The sequence below is a fragment of the Balaenoptera musculus genome, chromosome 7 (genome assembly GCF_009873245.2).
Source record: "Balaenoptera musculus isolate JJ_BM4_2016_0621 chromosome 7, mBalMus1.pri.v3, whole genome shotgun sequence".
Classification (NCBI taxonomy): Eukaryota; Metazoa; Chordata; class Mammalia; order Artiodactyla; family Balaenopteridae; genus Balaenoptera; species Balaenoptera musculus.
Genome location: NC_045791.1, coordinates 2,282,000 through 2,304,241, shown reverse-complemented (window position 1 = coordinate 2,304,241; position 22,242 = coordinate 2,282,000). Strand labels below are relative to the sequence as shown.

Below are 22,242 nucleotides of genomic sequence, written 5' to 3'. Positions count from 1 at the left end.
TGATCACAAAGGAAAATATGATAACAATGACTCGAAGAAAAAAGTACTAAAAGGAATTTTGGGGGTGGAAAAAGTACAATGACTGAAATGAAACATTCACCAGCTGGACAAAACAGCAGATTTGAAATAGCAGAAAAAAAGAATCATTATACAACTTGAAGACTGTGTAATTTCTATTACTCTAACTGGAGAACAGAAGAAAAAAGACTGAAGATAATAAAGTCTCATAAACCTGGGAGACAACATCAAGCATACAAACATATGCATAATGGGAATCCCACCCCCAAAAAAAAGAGGGAAGAGGGAAACAGTAGGCAGAAAAAGTACTTGAACAGAGATAGCCCCAAATCTCCAGTCTGATGAAAAACATTAATCCACAGTTCCAAAAATTAATAACCCCAAGTAGGAAAACACAAAGAGATCCACACCCAGACACATTATACTGAAACTGTTGAAAACTAAAGACAAGGAGAAAATCATGAAAGCAAGAGAAAAAAAGACACATAACATATAGGGGTACAAAATACAGTTAACCTTGACTTCTCTTGAGAAACAATGAACACAAGAAGCCAGTGGGATGACAAATTTAAAGTGATATGAGAGAAAAATGTCTATCAACTAAGAATTCTATCTCCAGCAAAACTATCCTTCAAAAGCGAAGGCAAAATAAAAACATTCCCAAATACACACATACTGAGAGAATCCATTGCCAGCAGACATGATTTAGAAAAACCACTTAAAGTATTTCAGGCTGAAATAAAATGATACTGGATAGTAACCTGAATCCACAGGAAGAAATAAAGAGCACTAAAAATGGGAAATACATGGATTGAGAAATAAGGGTTTTTTCCCCCTTTTCTTAATATTTTTACAAGGTGAAAGACTGTATAAAGGAGAGCTTAGGAAACTATAGTCCATGGGACAAATTTGTCCCACTCACCATTTTTACATAGCCTGTGAGCTAAAAACAGTCTGTACATATTTTAATAGTTGGAAAAAATTCAAAATAATATTTTGTGACATATGAAAGTTGGCCGATCCCTGGCACAATGCGATAATTATTAAATCACATACACATATTTGTAATACATATAGTTACAAATATGTTGCACAGGTCTGCAACATATACAGATACAGTATATACAACAAAAACAGCAAAAATGAAGGAAGAGGAAATAGAACTCTAATGAAGCAAAGTTGCTGCATTTTACCAGAACTAAAATATTAACTTGACGTAGACTGTGATAAATTAAAATATGTATTTTAATCCTCAGAGCAAACACCAATAAAAGTGGTTTAAAATCAACAGGAATTTAAATGGTACACTAAAAAAAATTTTGTTTAATATAAAAGAAAGCACTGAAGGAGGAACAAAAAAAGACACAAGGCACAGAGAACACACACAGCAAAATGGCAGATGTAAATCCAACCACATTGTCTATAACTAACTGTCTTCCTAATCCAAATGTAAATCCAACCACATCTATAATTACATTAGATATGAATGGCCTAAGCATCTCAAATCAAAAGGCAAAGACTGTAAGGATGGTCCTTAAATATGTTCCAGGTTTAGGCCATTTGTCTTGCTTTGTACTTGCCATCTGCCTTTTCATACCCATGAAAAAGAAACCCAAAGCAAGGATGCAAACAAATACTACAAACTATAATGCAAAAAACTGTCTTCAAAGACAAGACCTGAAACTACATTTTAAAGGGGCACAACCCCTTATCTGAGAATATCACCTGTAACAACCAATATGAAAACATATTCTAGTAAAATTACAGAAAGAAAGCACAATTTACAAGGGGGGAAAATAGATGATCATTTTCCCACTTTCACAGGAGAAAAACATATTTAAGGACCAGCAAAGAAGATGACGTGGAGGGAACAGGAGAGAGAGACGGGTAGAGAGGAAGAGAATGTTGTTGGAGAGGTGAACAGGGCTCATGTAAAGTTGCACAGGCCACCATCAAGGGTTCACATCCTATTTTAAGGTTACAGGGGTGTACTGGTGGGTTTTAAGCAGAGTACCAGTATGTCCTGGCTTGTTTAAGAGAATCTCTCTAGATGTCACGTAAGGAGTTGATTCTGGGGGACACAGGAGGTGAGAAGTAGAAGCAGAACATGTATATTATACTAGTATATGACACCTAGTATAATAAACCAGGTGAGACTAGATGGTTGGACCCAGAATGATCTGGAGTTGGTGATAAATGACCTAATTTGGAATATATTTTTAAAGTAGAAATGATAGGACTTGCTGTTAGACTGGTTATGAAGTAAAGAGAGAAACAGAAAAGAGGAAGAGGGATACCAGATTTTTGTCTCAGGCAACCACTGAGTGGAATTATCTTTTGTTTTGTAAATTTCTACTATGAAAGAGTAACAGCTCAAAGTTAAAGAAGCTTTTCTGAATGCCATCTCATTCTAAAAGTTTAAGAAAACTAGTTTCACATAAAAATGATCAGGATAAAAGTATCAAGGTCAGAAATCCAAGAAAGAGGGGATATATGTATAGCTGATCCATTTTACGGTACAGTAGAAACTAACACAATGCTGTAAAGCAACTACTCCAATAAAAATTAATTTTAAAAAAGTATCAAGGTCAAATGCAATAAAAAGTTATTGTTATAAAAGAGAGAATAAGAACAGAATAACATTTTCCTACAGACAATGAAAGCAAGCCAGAAAGATGTGCCCACAAAACACATGAAAATTATAATCTATTATTTCAAACCAAGCTAAAAGAAATTAGGAAAATGATACAAGATATGAAAGAACAACATAAATTAGAATTAGGACAACCAAAACACTAAATGAGAAAATTGAGTAAAGAATTTTTTTTTTTAATTCAGAAACGAAAATTAAACTAGAAGGAGCACAGGAGCAAATAAACACAACGAATAATGCTTTGAAACAAACAGAAGAACAAAAGGGAAAAAAAAGAAAGAGATAAAAGGAACTTGAGGGACTTCCCTGGTGGTGCAGTGGTTAAGAATCCGCCTGCCAATGCAGGGGACATGGGTTCGAGCCCTGGTCCAGGAAGATCCCACATGCCGTGGAGCAACTAAGCCTGTGCACGACAACTACTGAGCCTGCACTCTAGAGCCTGAGAGCCACAACTACTGAGCCCGCGTGTTGCAACTACTGAAGCTCATCCACCTAGAGCCCATGCTCTACAACAAGAGAAGCCACCATAATGATAAGGCTGTGCACCGCAATGAAGAGTAGCCCCCCCTCGCCACAACTAGAGAAAGCCCGTGCGCAGCAATGAAGACCCAACGCAGCCATAAATTAATTAATTAATTAATTAAACTGTTCCTCCAAAACTGTTTAAAAAAAAAAAAAGCACTTGAGAGGAAGTAGCCAACACTGACTCTAAAACAGCGGTCCCCAACCTTTTTGCACCAGGGACCGGTTCTTCCACGGCCGGGGTTGGGGGTGATGGTTCCCAGCAGATGAATCTTCACTTGCTCACCCACCGCTCACCTGCTGTGCCCAGTTCCTAACAGGCCTCAGCCTGGGGGTTGGGGGACCCCGAGGCCTGGGGGTTGGGGGACCCCCCCCCCCACCCCTGGCTCTAAACGGCATCCAACACAAGAAAACGACCACATATCCGTGAAAAAGAAAACTGAAGCTAGGATACAAACAAATACTACAAACTGTAATGCAAAAAAACTGTCTTGAAAGACAAGACCTGAAACTACATTTTAGAGGGCCACAACCCCTTATCTGAGAATATTGTCTTGTAACAACCAATATGAAAACATATTCTAGTAAAATTATGGAAAGAAAGCACAATTTATAAAGGGTAGGGGGGGAATAGATTAGCATTTTTCCACTTTCACAGGAGAAAAACATGCTATCCAAAAAAGCTAACTTTCAAATTTGGGCACACACTCTTAGAACAAGCTGACCTCAGTCGGGACTGCCGTCCTTTGAGCCCTGCTGAGGAATTGATGAGAGAATGAGCTTCAGACAGTCACAATGAGGAAGGAGACAACTAAAACTAAATGCAAATTAAAAGGAAGGAAGTAGGGTATGTAACAGCTATTATGCGCTGGGATAGATAGTAAAATCCTTTAAATAAAGTTACAACAATGAAGAGGGCAAGAAAGCAAGAAAAAAATTTTGTTAAATATTTTCAGTAACTATGTGCATGTTTGGTAGTATTAGAATTGTATCCTTAGTCTTTTGTGCATGTAATGTGGGATAAAGCAAATAAGTAATTATGAGATATTCTAATTCTATCATCCCATGTCTTAGAACCAGGATTTTGGGTATGGAACAAAAGAAACACCGATGTAACAGAAGAGGTTAAGTAGAAACCTTGTAGCTCTGAATCTGGTTCTATCATATCATTATGAACTCAAAAGAAAGTCAGTCAGTCAGTCTGTCTGACTGTCCACTCATTAATCCTATCTCTGTCCACTGAAAAAATCTAGAAACAATGATAGCCCAAGTGATCTGAAATGCTATCTCAACTAAAAGATACCAGGGCAGATTCCAGGTGGAGGGGAGAAACTACATGACAAGCCTAAAGCATCCTGTCATATCAGACTATATGCGAGTCACTGCAAGAGCCAAACTGAAGAGGTTCCCGATGTCTGGAGATGGGATAATTTGGGCTTCAGTAGGATAATAGTCACAACGGATTAAAGCCCATCATAAATGTTTAAATCCATGAGTTCATAATGACATAAAAGAAAAAATAGGTAATTCCCTGGCTGTCCAGTGGTTAGGACTTGGCGCTTTCACTGCCGTGGGCCTGGGTTCAATCCCTGGTAGGGGAACTAAGATCCCATGAGCCTCGAGGCACAGCCAAGAAAAAATAACTGGTCACCTTCAAAGAATGATAGGTAACCAGTTCATTCTCTTGAAAATGTAAACAGAAGAAAAGAATCAAGCTTTTATCCTGCCTTTCTTATGCAAACAACCAACCAAAGGAGAGGAAATGTCCCTATATAGAGTATTCTAGCAAATAAATAAGAAAGCAATGGAACAATTAGAATAGCACCATTTTGCAACCCCTCATGGATTTAATGGCCTCAGGCAGTGAGCATCAGTAGCGGCTGCCATCACCAAAGGAGAGACAAGCAGATAGCAGGTGCTTCCAGACGCTGGATCACAAATACCAATGGTCCCGCCAAAGGCTGAACTAACTGGGCCTCTGAATCAGGGGAAATCTGCAGAAAGACAGGGCTGGGGAGCACGTGGAAGTGCAGCAGGAGTGTGCAGGTCAGAGGCCCAGGTTCCTCCATAGGTGAATTGTAGAGAAAAAAGGAAAAAACTATAGGTTAAAAGAAACTTAAATGATGGAAATTATTAAGAGAGTTAAGATGACAATGCACGCTTGGGTAACAGAAACTGTCCAGAAACACAAGCCAGGACAGTGCTACTTCAGTGGAGGACACAAGGAGGGCTTCTGTGGACAGGCACAAAAACTCTAGACCTGAGTTTTGGTGACTAAGGCATCCATCTAATAAGCATTAAGCTAAACATTTACTTTGCGTGGTTTTCTGTATCATGCTTTATTTTTTTTGGAGGGGGGGAGTCGTTTTTCTAGAAAAGGTGGGAAAAGTGATTCTAAAGCAATTCTGTAGCTTCTATTTCTATAAAACAATGACGGCTGCTTCTACGGATGCAATTGCAGAAATGAAGCTGTTCTACAGGCAGGGATGCCCCATTTCCTCCCTGGGGCCAGCCTGGTATCTTCACTGTACGGCTATCTTCACTGTACCTGGTATCTTCACTGTACCGCTGGAGGAAGTGTCATCAGTGTAGGGATGGCTACTCTCCACCACCACGGGCTGAGAGGACAGGCGGCCACTCTGTGAGTCTGTGGCTACATCCTCCAACTCGGTGACACACAGCTCCAACAACATATCTGCCACCTGCGGGAGGAAGCGGGGTACAAAGCAGAAGGACGTCAGGATGCCCGCCCAATTCAGATCTTTCCGTACGGATGGCGGCAGAGTGGAGGCCTTGGGAGCTTGAGAAATCTAGTTCAAATTAGGGCTCAGTTTCCTCACCTATAAAATCAAGACAGCACAGAGCTCGCAGAGGTAGCAGCCAGGAGGTGGCTGACACACCCAAAACACCCCATACATGGCAACTGATGAAACGGAAATGCCTGTGATTACAACAGTTTCTCTTTACATCAAGACAAGATTACTTCTGCCCCAGGAACAAAACCATCAAGCGACGGAGCAGAAGGTACAGAAAGGACCAAGGTCCTAGAAGGCACCTCCAGCAGGACGGGAGCAGGACGGAGAGGAACGACCAAGCTGCCCAGGCTGAACAGCAGCAGACGGCATCTGGAATGAGGGCTACAAATATGAAGACAACTGGGGGTGTCTCCTGACCCAAGACGTCTAGGGTCAGCCCCCACACCACATTCTCCCAACAATCCATAATGATCCAATTTCATTTGAAAATTTTAGTGATTCACACCATTTAAATGGTCAATACTGGTGATTATAAACTCCTTGACTGCTATTTTTGAAAACAAACAAGAATATGCTGTTACGGTAATAACATATTAACCTCCAAATATCTTTAATTTAGAGAAAAATAATGAAACTAGTCTCTATTCTGTACTTTTCAGAAATAAATGATTGTTTTAATCTATTTTTCCTCACACTTAGATAATAAACAGATTAGCTTAGCAAACAGCTTTGCTAATGACAAACTAAGATCACTGCCATTTAGGTGTTATCATTATAAATTCAAAAATTTCTCTTTTTTTCTTAAAGAGTCCCAAATATCAGGTCAGGGTAGGACATAGGAGTAGCATCTTGCCACTGGCCAGGAAAGTTTGAAGACAATCCCCACCTTTGTCTCTGTCTCCCCTTGAATCTGAGATACTGGCACCATCAAACTCCTAATGCACAGCCCACTAGGGCTCTTCTGGGCTTCAGAACCTTCCTCTGCAAAGCCAGTCAGTCCCCCAGGAGAGGCCAATAAGCTCTGAGGCGAGGCTGACAGAGCGGTCACAGCTGCGGTTCTGTCCTCAGAGCACTCAGAGTCCACCACCATTTCTCCCACCCACCAGCAACCTGAGTGTCTTTGGGGCAGTAATGACCTCTGAGAGCCTCAGTGTGCTTATCTGTAAACAAAGGGAAAGCGTGTGCTCCGCACTGAGAGAACGCACCAAGAACCAGGCCTGGCAGGTATGTGTACAAGAAATGCTGGGTATTATTACTTGAGATCCATGTTCTCATTCCATCCTTTCCTCTCACAAATACATTAAACTTGTGAAAACACTAATATTTTGCTTATGGCAATTCACCTTGATTTAATCTCTCAGAATTATGCCAAGTAACTTGCCTCAAAAAACTACAAAGTAGGAAACCTGTAACTTTTAGTTCTTCCTGAACACAATTAAGAGGTAACAAGCCCCTAAATTAAAGAATTAACAAGCCCCTAAAATACCTACCAAACCATTTACTATGATTTCAAGACCACTTGACCATACTTAAGTACTTCATGGTTTTTGGTGGTGGTGATATGGAACTTAGAGAAACACAGATGACGCATCTGCACAGGGCACATGGCATCAGACTCCCTGACACAGCCGGTTCTGAAAAGGCAGAGCAGGGCTGCTAATAAATACGGGTCCTTAAGGAAGCCCAAGGGCTTCAGGACTAATCAAGTCTACTTCTAAGATACACTGATATGATATTGACTTTACACCCTAGACTAGCCACATGTGGCTATTCAAATTTAAATTAATTAAAGTTAAATAAAATGAAAACTTGAGTGCCTCAGGTGCACTAGCTACATTTCAAGTACTCAATAGCCACATATGGCTGGTGGCTACCATACTGGATGGCTCAGGTACAGAACATCACCAGGGCAGAAAGTCCCACAGGACCCAGTGCTACCAAATATTAAAATCTATTTTAAATAGTTAATAGTTAAAATACTGCGGTATTGGAGCACAGAAATTAGATTAATGGAACAGAAAGAAGTCCATAAAAGTTTAGAATATGATAAAAGTGGTCTTCAAATCACTAGGGGAAAGATGGATTTATTCAATCAATGATGTTGGGGCAACATGTTCGCCAGCTAGGAAAAAGTAAAGTTGAATCCTGACTTTATCCCTTACATCACGATAAATCCCAGGTGATTCAAAAAGGTAAATACAATAACAAATGAAAATGTAAAAATGATTAGAAGAGACTTGAGAGAGTTTTTTAAACAACGTCATGCTGGTAGCATATTTTCGATATAATACAAAATCCAGAAGCCATAAATGAAAAAACTGGCAGACCTGACTTCATAAACACTAGAAATTTCTAAATTCTAAAATTCTAAAATATCAAAATTACGTCAAAAGGCAAACTGGGGAGCAACTGCAGCACAGACAACAGAGAAGGGACTCATCTTCAGCAGGAGCCCTTCAAGCACGAGACAGCATCAGTACCTCCAGCCCACCCACCCGCCTGCAGCTCACCTGTGGGTAGGCGGCGCCCATGCCAGACAGCACAGCCGAAAGCACGTCCCTGCCCTTGTCCCCCGCCCGGCCGCACACAGACAGCTTGAGCAGGTCCACCATGACGCGCGTGTCGTCCACAACCAACAGGCTGGTGAACTCATCCAAGGACTGAAGTTCTGGGCCTGACGCTTTATTTTGGCTTTCAACATCCTAAAAAGTCAAACAATTAAAATGAGGAATGATATGTTAAGAGATAAACAGTCATAAACTCAAAGGATACATGATTACCAATAATGAATAAGGGACTTTTTGAGACATTTAAGACCGTGAAATACTAGATTAAGAAATGACAAGCCCCTAAAATCTCCACCACCCCGCACTACGCTTTCAAGATCGATTACCTATTTTACAAATTACCAACAGCTGTCAAAAGGAATGCCTAAACTATAAAGAAATGACAACTTATACTGTGACCAAGTTCATAACAGAGGTACGTTACAAGGGGAGACTTGGAATGAAATCACACCATGTAAAATTACCCCCATAGGGTATGTTTGGGAGTTTTCTATCATCTAAATTTGTACACTATGCTTTTACATATTTTGTCTAGATCCTCTCCATAATTCTTTCTTAGAATCTTATTTAATGGACTTATTGGCATGTAACACATTGTCCATAATCTCTTGCTCCTTAGGTTCTTTTAAAAAGAAAATATACAAAGTAAGAGTCTTCTCAATATTCCCCTTGTACTTCCCATTCACAGTATGTCAGTTAAAACAAACCACACCTGCGATCATTCACCTCCCTTTCCACAGCAGCAGAGGAAAGGAGACGCTTGTTTGCCTGCGGCGCCATCGCTGACACCCCCAACCCCCCATGAGGGTGGGGGCAGCCTGCCGCCCAGCACACAGGAGCCTCCTGGAGGCTGGCGGTGGGTCCCGCTCACAGAGCGGAGCAGGGAGCCGTCCCTCCTGGAGGCTGGCGGTGGGTCCCGCTCACAGAGCAGAGCAGGGAGCCGTCAGAGCCGGGAGATGCCACAGCTTCCGAGCATCGCCGAGACCTGTGCTGAACCGGGGAGCAGCCAGGCCCTTCCCGCTCCCCAAGCAGAGTCCAGCTCTCCAGGGGAAGAACTAGGCGCCACAAGTGCCTCTTCTCTTCTCTCTTGCTGTCTGGATTTCAGTGAAACCAGTGCCAATGCTTTTCAGAAACAGAAATGAGCCAGGGGAAGCGCAAGCCCCACTTAGGAACCTTAAGGGGAATGTGACATATCCAATGAGCAAAGTCCATCGATGCTCAAGTTGGCCCTGGAAGCCATAGCTCTCTCGGGCAGGAGCACGGTTTCTCCCTTTAAAGAAACAGACCCTGCTCCTACCTCTGAATGAAGACTCAGGGAACCAGTAAGTGAAATTCATCAGAAACGATGACATTCCAGAATCTCACTCACTGAAGACCAGCAAAAGCATTCAGTGGAATATATTAATCATATATAACATCTTTGGTCTTATTTGAAGCAGTATCAAACATTTTTTTTGGTGGGAGTGTTTAAAAAAAAAATAGAGGACAAGTCCAAAGGAAGTGCTAAAAAAATAAAATCACTAGCTGCCTATCCTTGAATAAGCCCAAAACTAACATGGAAATTACTTTGCCATTATTTATGAATCAAACCAAAACTGAAATGATAGGAATTAAGGGCTATACTCTGGATAATGCCTATGTCTCATAAATAAATTGGTAAGAAAGAAATTATACCATCCCTCTTCTAGCTAAAAGCAAAAATTTTGCATAATTCAGATTAATTTCTGCATTAAACCCTCACCCTAGGAGACTGCCAAATATGAGAAGTTGAGTCCAGACACCTAATTTATAAATAGCAATTTCCTCATCACCACAGATGGTTATGACGATTTTCCACAGGATGTATTTTCATCAGCAGTAAGAGCGTAATACAAATCCAGAGTTCCAGATGTAACTGACAACAACGTGTGTCTGTTCCCAGGGTGGGCCGGCAGGGAAGACGGTGGGAGCAAGCGTGACAGCCTGGCGTGGGGACACCCGGCGGGCTCAGGAGGGCATCCACGTCAGGCCGCCGCGTGGCAGAGCCAAGGGGAAGATGTCACTGCTCTGGGCCAGCAGCACTGGGTGCAGGGGTGGGGGAGGTCACAGGTCAAGCAGGGTGAGAGGCTATCCCTGCCGAGGGCAGGCTGGTTCTGAGTGCCAGAAGCTGTGCAGGCGACGGAGGGTGTCCGTGTGGGAGAGGAATGACAGCGAAAATAGGAGGGTAGCTACCTAAGGGGAAGTTATTAAACGGTCACTCACAGGAGCCAGGATTCTCGCTTTCAGAGAGGAGAGTTTTCAATACAGAAAGGGAGAAAAGTAGAATGAATCCTGTGCAGTTATTAGAATTGACTGTATTGCTGCGGTTTCACTATATGTAGATATATAACAAAATAAATATTAATGTGTATAACTTATTGCATGGACGCACACACGCACACGCACACGCACGCACACACGCTTATTTCCTAGCTCTGCCCAGTAAGAGCGGTTGTGAACAGCAGCCCCCCCAACGGCAATGAGCGCATGAAGGTCCAGATCTTGGCTTCTAAGTACCATTCTCCACTAAAAAGAACCAAGACCTCTTGGAGAAATATCTGATTTCTGTGCTAGAATATAAAACATCTTGTTGAACCTAGAATTTTGTGTTGTGCCAGGAAACAAGGAAATAAAAGAACAATCAGAACGTGTTAGAACAGAGAAAATTCTACCAAATATTTAAAGAATTAACCCCAAACCTTCACAAACCCTTCTAAAAAACAGAAGAGGAAGGAACACAGCCCAACTCATTCCAGGAGACCAGTATTATGCTTTAACCCAAATCAGGAGAAGATATAGGTGCAAAACAGCAAAGCAATCCAACAACATATAAAAGGATTATATACCTAAAATATAGAAAGAGAGCAAGAACAAACCCTGTGGTGTTGGACTGAAAACTAAAGTATTGGTTTGAACCACTCATGGTTTTCATTATATAGATAAGATGCCAAAGGAGAAATAAATGCTTGTGGGTGTGTGTGTCTGTTTGCTGAGCGGGCCTAAACCAAGGACACCCAGTAGCAATCAGCTTTCCAAGCTCCCAGATCTTGTTTCTAAATTCTCTGATCCACTAAAAGGAACCAGCGCTCCTTGGAGAAATGGCTGATTCCAGGGCGAGGGCAGGGTAGGTGAAAGATAAGGTTAGAACACTCTATTGTGCTAGAAAGTAAGGAAGTGCTTAAAGAATTATGGAGACACATCAGAAGGACAAACCAGCTGAAAAGGGCTCCCAATGGCCAAGTCTGGGGCAATTTGGGTGTCAAATGATGTATGTCATTATTTGAGTAAAACGGATCCCATGAATCTGTACCAAGAGACAGACAGACAGACAGATGAGATGAGAAAGGAAAGTTCTCCCTTACAGAAGAACAGCAACAGTGATATTCCAAAAGGAATGATGAAATTTGAAAAATCACCACGTGACAACTACCACAGTAATAATGGATCCAGCTAGAATCATCAAGATACTAAAAACTGGTAGGTGAAAATATGACAAGGGATAAGGTAGTAACATAGTCTCAAAGTTATCTCCCCATGAATACTTATTAACACACTTTTATTAACTTCCAATAGAGAAATCTGGCAGATACTTTTAACAAAATAGTAAGAATTAACATCACCTGTAATGCAGCAAATTAACAATGCACACATCCCAATGGGATGCACTGAAAAGAACCCTGCATCATTCCTGTGGTGTTTCTGACAAAAACAGGAACTGAAGGACTGTTCCATATTGAAGACCAAAGAAACAACACTCAACCCTGGGCTGGGTCCTAGACCTATAAAGGATACTACTGGGACAATGAGCAAAATCTGAATAGGTCTATGGACAGAAAGTAATCCTGGATCAATGGTAATGTCCTGATACTCAGGAAATATGCACTGAAACATTAAGAAGACTTGGGGATTGTGCCCTACAGCGCTCCCGCCAATGGTTTAGAAACACTAACAACTGGAGAACCTAGGAGTATACCAAATAGTACACAGGCGTATACCATGTTCTATTTCTATGAACTACTTCTGCAACTTGTGCGTACATTTAAGATTATTTCAAAATAAAATGTTAAAGAAGAAAGCCCCTTGACCTCTTTGGTTTTGGTCATGGTTTCTGCAATGATGCTGGCAGCTCCTGGGTCATCTGTTACGGGGATAAATGGCCGAGAAGAAGCTGAGGAAGCAGACGGGGTCACTGCAGAGGGGGTCACAGCATCCTCAGAAGAGACAATCTAAAATGAAGAAGAAAAGGAGAAACTTGGCAACATGGCACACTTCCCATCCAACTCCATAAGTCTTACCCCTTGGGCCATCTGGAATATACCAGATTTTACAGAGGTAACAAGGCACTTACACCACCAGCTACCACCTCCAGTGGGGTCTGGGACAGCCCTGCAAAATCAAGCGTATTTATATTCCCAGGAGAACCTACTAATAGTCACAATGGGTCACATGAAAACAACTAAAATGAGCTCCCATGTCTTCAAGTTGGATTTTTCCCCAAAATAAGTTACAAAAATCTTTAGCTTTTGGAGCTTTCAGGTTCCAGAACTTCAGATAAACAACTGTGCACTTGCATTTAGCAACTTTTTAAAAGAATAATCTGTTTCCATCTACACACGAAAAAGGCTCTTTTTTTTAAATATTTAATTATTTGGCTGCGCCGGGACTTAGTGGCAGCACGCGGGATCTTCGTCGCCGCATGCAGGATGTTTTTAGTTGCGGCAGGCGGGTTGTGGCATGCAAGCTCTTAGTTGCAGCATGCATGTGGGATCTAGTTCCCTGACCAGGGCCCCCTGCATTGGGAGCATGGAGTCTTAGCCACTGGACCACCAGGGAAGTCCCAAGGCTCCTTTGGCAAATAGAATATTTTCTAATTCAAGCCCAAAATGCCTATGGCAGTAGGCACAAAAACACTCTGAATTAAGTGAAAGAATGACTTATACTTTACTAGATACAAATTAGCTACCTTTTCCTTTCTGATCAAATATTGCTTTATTGCTTTACCATTTATTTTTACCTCTCCTCTCTTTTCTTGCCATGGATTTGGACTCAGTCTGTCTTCAATATCAACAGCCAGCACACACTCCTCTCCATTCATGGGACTGGCCATGGCAGACACATCAGAAGGGGGTGCTGAGGAAGAGAACGAGGGACACTCCACCGGGGCAACCATGCCAGCTGGCATCAGGGCCCCGACGACGGCATCTCTGTCAGGAGAGAAAGCCAGACCTGCAGTGAGCTGCCATTCACCTCTGCAGGATGGAAGAGTCAGGGGGCAGGACAAGTGCTTATTGAAGGACCCCCTCATTTTTATAGGATAAGTATAGAAAGAGTTTTAGAAAAATACTGAATGTTATTACTATCCATCAGCTAAAAGCTAAAATATTTACTCCTGATCTTATTTATTGAATGACCACAGTGATGACAGATGAAATACTGCCAACATAAAAATCAGCCTCTGTATTTCCCTGAGAAATCTTCTTGGTTTGTTCAAGCCTGAGGGTAATTTTGTGTTTACTGAAGGCCAAATACCAAGGATGCCTCACACAAGACACCAAGGACTAAATGTCCTCTCAACGACTAAGTCAGCCTTTGGTCTAAACTAATGTTCCTGTGTAAATATTAATTTCTATTCATCAGATCCATAACCATGATACACTGATGGATGGGGCACTTATTCAGGTTGTGAGAAAACAGCAGCAAAACGGTAGAAAAGACAGCACTACCAAAACTGCCTTATCAAAAGTGAAGGAGATGACAAATGTCTTTAAACATTACTGTATATTAGTAACAACTGATTCTTCCTCTCATCCCCCAAAATATGTTTAAAGTTTATTGGCCATAAGGAATAATGAAAATGTTCTTTAACTTGATTTTCTAATTCATATTTCAACCTCCATTAAAGAAAGCACAGATACCATCATTCAACATCAAAGGGTGTATGACCCAGAACTCACAGTATTTAAAGACAATATACACAACATTTTCCATCAAAAAACTACAAAAACCCAAAGCTTACATAGTTGTGGGATTTCAAAAGTTAGCAAACGAGCCTACCTGGCATACATGATTTGCAGTGCTGTAAGTATATGAGATAAGGCCTGCTGTTTGGCCAGATTTCCATCTAATGACAGGAGAATCTTGGCAAGAGAGGGGCGATTTGGTTTAGAATTATTGGCACCACTGATTTTATTACTGGCAGCAGAAGAGTCAGCATCAGAAGGCACACCTGAGAAAGGAAAATAAAATTTGGGTTCAATTTTTAAGATCACAGTTTGCTCTATTTCTATAATTTGACATTTCAAGTTTAGTTCCGAGACACACTGCAATCTGCATTTTGCTATTTCACCGATTAAATACTAGTTTCATTAATGGTCTTTCAGAGTTTAAAAAAAATTATCTATACTTATCTAAAGAAGCTATTTTCAGGAAAGGTTCACTGTAACTGCAAACAGATATAAATACTTTTGCAAAATACACTTACAACAATTTACGGTATACACACGTAAGCTGTGAAAATACTACGATAACTATCTGTATTTACTTATCACTGAAATGTAAAACAAAAAATAATCCAAAACAATGGTGAGAAGACAAGATGTTCACCATATACAGTCTTGGTGGACACATGTTCCAGCTCACTGCCCTGAGAGTTCCCAGGCCTCAGCAGAGGGAGAGAACCAGGTGGAGCTCAGTGGTCTCTGTGAGCAGAGGAGGTAGAGCTCAGAGCCAGGGAGTCCAATGTGGCCAAAGTTCACAGGACAGGACGAAAGGAGAAAGTTGCCCAGAGAGTGCCCTGGAGATATGCAGGTGTTCTCACTCACCCAGCTAAGGATGCAGCAGAAGCTGATGGGTGCCTACATAAAAGGGCACTGCCCAAAGCCAAAGAAAGAACTGCATGGAAGGAACGGAGACCCAGCACAGAGGCTGGGAGAAAATGGAGGGCCCAGCCAGTGCCTGCTCCCATCCGCCAGATGGGAAGACCTCATAATTCACAAGACACTGAGTAGAATACTCAGTGGGGGAATAATTAGCCCCAGACTAATATCAGGTCTGAATCCACGTAACAAATCCAAAACCAAGACCCAAAAGGATCAAACTGTTTGAGAGTAACTTAACTGTATCTACGCTCAAGAAGATTTATACACACACAAAAATCCCCAGCAACATTCAGGTTAAAATTCACAATGTATGGCATCCAACTAAAAGTTACCCAGTGGGCAGAAAGGCAGGAAAATACCACTCAATTCAGAAATAAGAAGAAAAATCAATTGAGGTAAACAATCCAGAACTGACACAGATATTACAATCAGCAGACAGGTTAAAACACTTATTACATCTGTATTCCATATGTTCAAAAGAGAACCAGAGACATGAAAGATATAAAAATGCCCAAATCAAATTTCGAGAGAGGTAGCTAGGATGTCTGAGATTTAGACAGTTTGGTAACATTAACAGCACATTAGAAAATGAAGAAAAGACAAGTGAATTTGGAGACATAGCAATAGAAGTTATCCAAAATGAAACACAGAAAAGGAAGTTAAAAAATGAACAATGTCATTTATCTGTGGAACAACTTCAAGAGACCTAATATACATAGAACTAAACCTCCCAAAGAGGAGAAAGAAAGGTACAGGAAAGAAATTTTTTGTGAAGAATAGTAAATGAAAATTTTCCAAATTTGTTGAAAATTAGAAACCCAAAGATCCAAGAAGCACAATGACCCATAAGCACATGAACCATGAAGATAACAACCATGGAAATAAAGAGAAAATTCTAAAAGTAGTCTGAGATAAAAGACATGTTATGTACAGAAAAACAAAGATAAGAATGACGGCAAATTCTCAATGAAAACAATGTCAACCTAAAATTTTATACCCAGCTAAAATATATTGCAAACATGAAGCAAAATAATGACTAGCTCAAACATAAAATGCTGAAAGGAGGAACCCCAGACCTGAGCTACAAGACATAAAAAAGTAAGTCCTTCAAGCAGAAGGAAAATGGTGCCAGATGGAAATATGGATCTCCACAAAGGAATGAAGAACACCAGAAATGGTAATTACATGAGTAAATATAGAGATATTCTTTTCTTTTTAATTTATTTAAATAGATAACCTAATGTTTAAAGAAAATTAATTTTAACAACTGTCACATTTACAACATACAAAGAAATGTATAACAACAACAGCACAAAGGCTAGGAGGGAAGAAATAGAGATATACTGTTGTATAATTTGTATACTATACATGAAAGTGTAGAATCACCTGAAGGTAGACTATGATAAATTAAGGGTGTATAATATATATCCTAAAGCAATCACTAAAATAACATAATAAGTTAGAGCTCAAAGAAAACAAAGGAGAGAAAATAAAATCATAAAGAACAATTAATTCAAAGAAAGGCAAAAAAAAGAGAAGAGAAAGAACAATGAACAGCTAGGACTAATAGAAAACAAATAGCAGGATATTGACTGAAAACAGATACATTAATAACCACATTAACTGTAAGTGAAATGAACACCCCAATTAGAGACTGTCAGAGAAAAAATTAAAAAGCTAAATCCAACTATATGTTTCGTATAAGGAAGCGTCTTTTAGTAGGTTAAAAGTAAAAGAATGGAAAAGATATACCATAGTTTGCCATGGTATATGGAATACCATAGTTTAAATACTATATAGCATTGGTCAAAAGAAAGCTAGAGTCACTATATTCATATCAGACAAATTTGACTTTAAAGCAAGAATTTCAAAGCAAAGGGATAAAGAGGGTAATCTGTTATAATGATAGCAGAATCAATGAATCAAGGAGAGAAAAATAAATGTCCACATTAGAAAAGTAGGAAGATCCTAAGCTTCTTAGAAGAAAAGAATTAATAAAGATAGAGCAGAGATCAGTGAAATAGAGAACAGAAAAACAATGAAGAAAAATCAAGGAAACCATAAGCTTGTTCTTTGAAAAAACTTAATAAAACTGATAAACCTCTAGGAAAGAGAAGATACAATTACCAATATAAGGAATGAGTAATGACATCACTACAGAGTCTACAAATGTTAAAAGAAAAATAAGCAAATATTGAGACCAACTTTATGCCAGTAAGTTCGACTTCCATCAAAGACACAAATCTTACTAGGAAAAAAAAAAACAGATAACGCTGAATCTATTAAAGGAATTAAATTTGTGGTTAAAAAGCATAAAGAAACTGCACAAAGAACTCTAGGCCCAGATGGCTTCACTGGTGAATTCTACTGAAAGAATACCAATTCTACACAAAATAAAAAGGAAAACTGAAAAGAAGGGAACACTTACCACTTCATTCTATAAGGCCGGACAGAGATACTAATAGAAAATTACAGACCAATATCGATCATGAACAAAGAGGTAACAGTTCTTAACCTTTTTTTTGGCAACTTGAATACAACAAGGTACAAAAAGAATAATCCACAGGTCAAAAACAAAGCTGAAAAGAAATTTTTAAAATATATAAAACTGGGCTGTCATGGCGGGCTTGCTGAAGAAGACCACTGGCCTTGTGGGACTGTGGGTATGTAAGAGTCCACACAAGAGGCTAAAAATATTGTATACAAAGATTCCTGATGTTCTTGGACAAATCCCTAAAAATGTACTATATAAAAGGTATATAGAACAGATTACAAATGAGAAGCTGCATATGGTTAAAGTGGAACCAGATGTTAAAAAATTAAAAGAGCAACTTCAGGGTGGCCAAATAGAAGAGGAGATTCTTTAGGCTGAAAATGAACTAAGTCTGGTGAGAAAAATGGTGGAATGGAAACCATGGGGAGTCTTCAGTGGAAAAGCCTCTGGCCAACCAATGGAAATGGCTAATACCATGATGATGGTAGTCATCATTAAATGACTTGTGTTTCCATGGGAAACTGATATAATTAAATATTCTGTTATATTAAAAATGTTTCCATATTCATCTTATAATCAAGAAAACTGACACAAAACATACTGAGGAGACTTGTTAAAATTGATGATTATGGTAATAGGGACTTGTGAATCAATTCTTGATTTGCAGAGCATTCATTCAAATTATTTCCAACATGATATTTTTTAAAAAAACAAAGAGGTTGTGGGAAGATCTTAAAGTTAATTGGAAAAATTCCTATCGATTTTCAGCACAGGGACCATATTTGAAAGGTGAAGTATTTTTAGTAGTATCTTCAACACATCATTTAATTTTTTTCATTCTGAAAAAACAGAAAAGGTACTTAATTATTATTTAAACAAATTTATAGGTCACTGTTTGACGTGAAGTAGTAAGAAAAAACCATCAAATTAGAATTTGTTGTATACTTGAGAAAACTGAGTCAGTATTTGAAAGATTTTTATTTATAGTGGTAGTTGGAAAAATTTTCCTTTTGTCTCATTTAAGGAAGTTAGCTTTCTGGCCCTTTGCCTTTACTTTTCTAGATCAACCAAAGTACATCAGGATACAGAGAGAATTTCTGTAAAAGAAGAAACACTAAGAGTTCCTAAAGTTTATCCAACATATAGATAGGCTTATATTCAAAACATTTAGCTGTATGGTTATAACTTCAAAGTGGAATCACTAAGTGGTTTTCACTAATTTCCAATATGAGTGCAGCCTGGGTTTCAGAAGATAAATGCTGTTCAAAGAATGAAGCAGTTTGGCAAGTTTAAGGTTAAACAAAAATAAAATTACTTTCCATATGTCCTTAAAATACATATATATAAGTGAATGAAAATGAAAATACAACATATCAAAATTTGAGAGATGTAGCTAAAGCAGTGCTGAGAGGCAAATTTATAGTACTAAAAGTTTACAATAGACAAGAGAAAAAGTCTCAAATCAATGATCTAAGCTCTCAGCTCAAGAAACTAGAAAAAGAATAGAAAATAAACATAAAACAAGCATAAAGATAAGAACAGAAACCAATAAAACTGAAAACCGATAAACAACAGAAAATCAAAGAAATGAAAAGTAGCAAAACCAAGTGGGGTTTGTCCAATATGGAAGACTGACTCAAAAACCTTAATATGAATATTCATAGCAGGTTTTACTTGTAATAACCCCAAACTGAAATAATCCAAATGTTCTTAAAAAGATCAACTGTATTTCTACACACTAGCAAGAATCAACTTGAATATTTCCAGATAATAGCAAGGAACAAAAGAAATTATTAAAACACCATTAATAACAGGATGAACAATATGAAATATTTAGGGATAAATATGACAGAAGATATACAAGACCTGTGCACTGAAAGATCTAAACAAATGGAGAGAAATACTACATTCAAGGGTTGGTAGATTCAATACTGTGAAGCAAGTCCCAAATTGATCTATAGTCAGTGCAATCAAATTCCCAAGTAGGCTATTTGATAAAAATTGAAAAGCTGATTCTAAAAGTTATATGGAGGGGCTTCCCTGGTGGCACAGTGGTTAAGAATCCGTCTGCCAATGCAGGGGACACGGGTTCGAGCCCTGGTCCAGGAAGATCCCACATGCCGTGGAGCAACTCAGCCCATGTGCCACAGCTACTGAGCCTGTGCTCTAGAGCCCGCGAGCCACAACTACTGAGCCCACATGCCACAACTACTGAAGCCCACGCACCTGGAGCCCATGCCCCGCAGCAGGAGTGGCCACCGCAATGGGAGGCCGTGCACTGCAACGAAGAGTAGCCCCCCCTCGCCGCAACCAGAGAAAGCCCACGTGCAGCAACAAAGACCCAATTCAGCGAAAAATAAATAAATAAAATTTTAAAAAATAAAAATAAAAAAAATAAAAGTTATACGGAAATGCAAAGGGTCTAGAATACCCAAAACATATTTGAAAAAGAACAAAGCTAAAGGATTACCAAAGCTTGAATTCATTCTTTTATAAAGCTACAGTAATCAAGACAATGTGGTATTTGCATCAAAATACAAAAATAAATCAACCAAACAGAACTGAGAATCCAGAAATAGATCCACACATACATAAACAACTGATTTTTGACACAAGTGCAAATTCTTTCAATCAAGAAAGGATCCTTCTTTTTGACAAATGCAACTGAAACAACTGGATATCCATATACCAAACATAAATAAATAAATAAATATATTTATTTATTTCAATCCATACCTCACACCATATATGAAATTTAACTCAAGATCAAGCATACACCTAAATACCTAAAACTATAGAACTTTTATAAGAAAACACAGGAAAAGAATCTTTATGATCTTGAGTCAGGCAAAGGCTGTTTAAATACAACACTCAAATAAAAGATAAAAATGGATAAACTGGACTTCATCAAAATTAGAAATTTTTTGCTCTTTAAAATTCACCTAAGAGAATGAAGAGACAAGCTACATTGGGAGAAAATATGTGCAAATCATATATCTGATGAAAGACTTGTACCCAGAATACATAAAAAGTGTTCAAAACTCAATAATAAGAAAACAAACAACCTAGGTTTAAATACAGGCAAGAGATTTGAATAGACACTTAAAACATATTTGCGTGGTAAATAAGCAAGACGCTCAACATCATTAGTCATTAGGGAAATGCAAAGCAAAACCACAATGAGATACCACTACACATCTACAAGAATGGCTAAAATTAAAGACTGACCACACCAAGTACAGACACAAATATGGAGGAGCTAGAGCTTTAGAACAAACACTTTGCAAAACAGTTTGCAGTTCTTAAGAAGATAAACCTACATCTACCAAGAATTCCTCTCCTAGGTATTACCCTAGAAAAATGCAAGCGTATGTCCATATAAAGACCTGTACACAAAGGTTCACAGCAATTTTATCTGTACAGCCAAAATTTGTGGCTGTGGTTCAGAATGCAGTTAGCCCAGTGCCACAACCCCTAATCTGGTAGCGACACCACACATTCTATCGATGGCGTTGCTGTAGCATACAGAGAGGCTCAAATAAAACACAAATCTGTGTTACCTAAATAGGAAGCACCTAAAGGGTCTCTTGCGGTCTGGAAGAGGACGGGCTCGTGGACAGACGGTGTTGCCACGTCGACGGTTGTCCATGCCACGCTGTGGGAAGACCCACAAGCCACTCGCGTGATCTTCTGGCCTTCTAAGCCTTGCACAAGTGTGGGCTTTCTATTAACCGTGGTCGTGCCATTGCCCTGTTGGCCATGGTCATTGTCACCCCAAGCATACACCTGTTAAGGGGAAAAAAACAGAATTTTTCAACATTTCAGAACATTTGCTCTAAATTTACTTCAAAATTCTTGCCAATGACTACAGACGAGTATTTACTTAATATCAACTCAATGAATTCATCTATTTTGTTCTGTTACAGGAAGCAGGGAAGTTCTCCTCTTCAACTAAATACAGTAACTTATCTTTTCCTTCATTTTGCAAAGAAAAATGATCCAAAAAATATGCTCACTTTTCAAGGAATTTACTTCTTGGCTTTACAGAATTAGAAAGTATAATTCATTTTTAATTCATTTTGATTAAAGTACAGTGTGCTGATGTGTTGTCATAAGTGAATATAAAAGTATATCATCTACGAGCCTGTCATGGGATGGCCTCTCATGGTGGAAGAATGAGTAACACTTGTCAAGGATAACTTTATTTCTGAAATGAAGTACATATATCTCCCCATCAGGCATTAGAGTGGGAAACTGCATGGCTTTATAGCCTGCGTCAGTCAGCAGCTCTTTCCCGGGTATGCTCACCCATGCTAACAGTTAGGCAGATACACAC

The 22,242-nt window shown here is 39.3% G+C and overlaps 1 protein-coding gene and 1 pseudogene across 4 annotated transcripts in view; one reads left to right on the top strand and one right to left on the bottom strand.

Moving 5' to 3' along the window:
* The window catches only part of HERC2 (HECT and RLD domain containing E3 ubiquitin protein ligase 2), a 219,079-nt gene that overhangs the window by 38,894 nt on the left and 157,943 nt on the right, over positions 1-22,242 (bottom strand). For all 4 annotated transcript variants that reach the window (XM_036856965.1, XM_036856964.1, XM_036856963.1 and 1 more), the window contains 6 exons: positions 21,467-21,692; positions 14,589-14,760; positions 13,549-13,738; positions 12,620-12,760; positions 8,460-8,651; positions 5,742-5,895 (listed from right to left, as the gene is read on the bottom strand). In XM_036856965.1, coding sequence (XP_036712860.1) covers positions 5,742-5,895; positions 8,460-8,651; positions 12,620-12,760; positions 13,549-13,738; positions 14,589-14,760; positions 21,467-21,692 — 1,075 coding nt within the window. The remainder of the gene's footprint in view (positions 1-5,741; positions 5,896-8,459; positions 8,652-12,619; positions 12,761-13,548; positions 13,739-14,588; positions 14,761-21,466; positions 21,693-22,242) is intronic.
* On the top strand, positions 18,031-18,385 carry LOC118897752 (annotated as a pseudogene).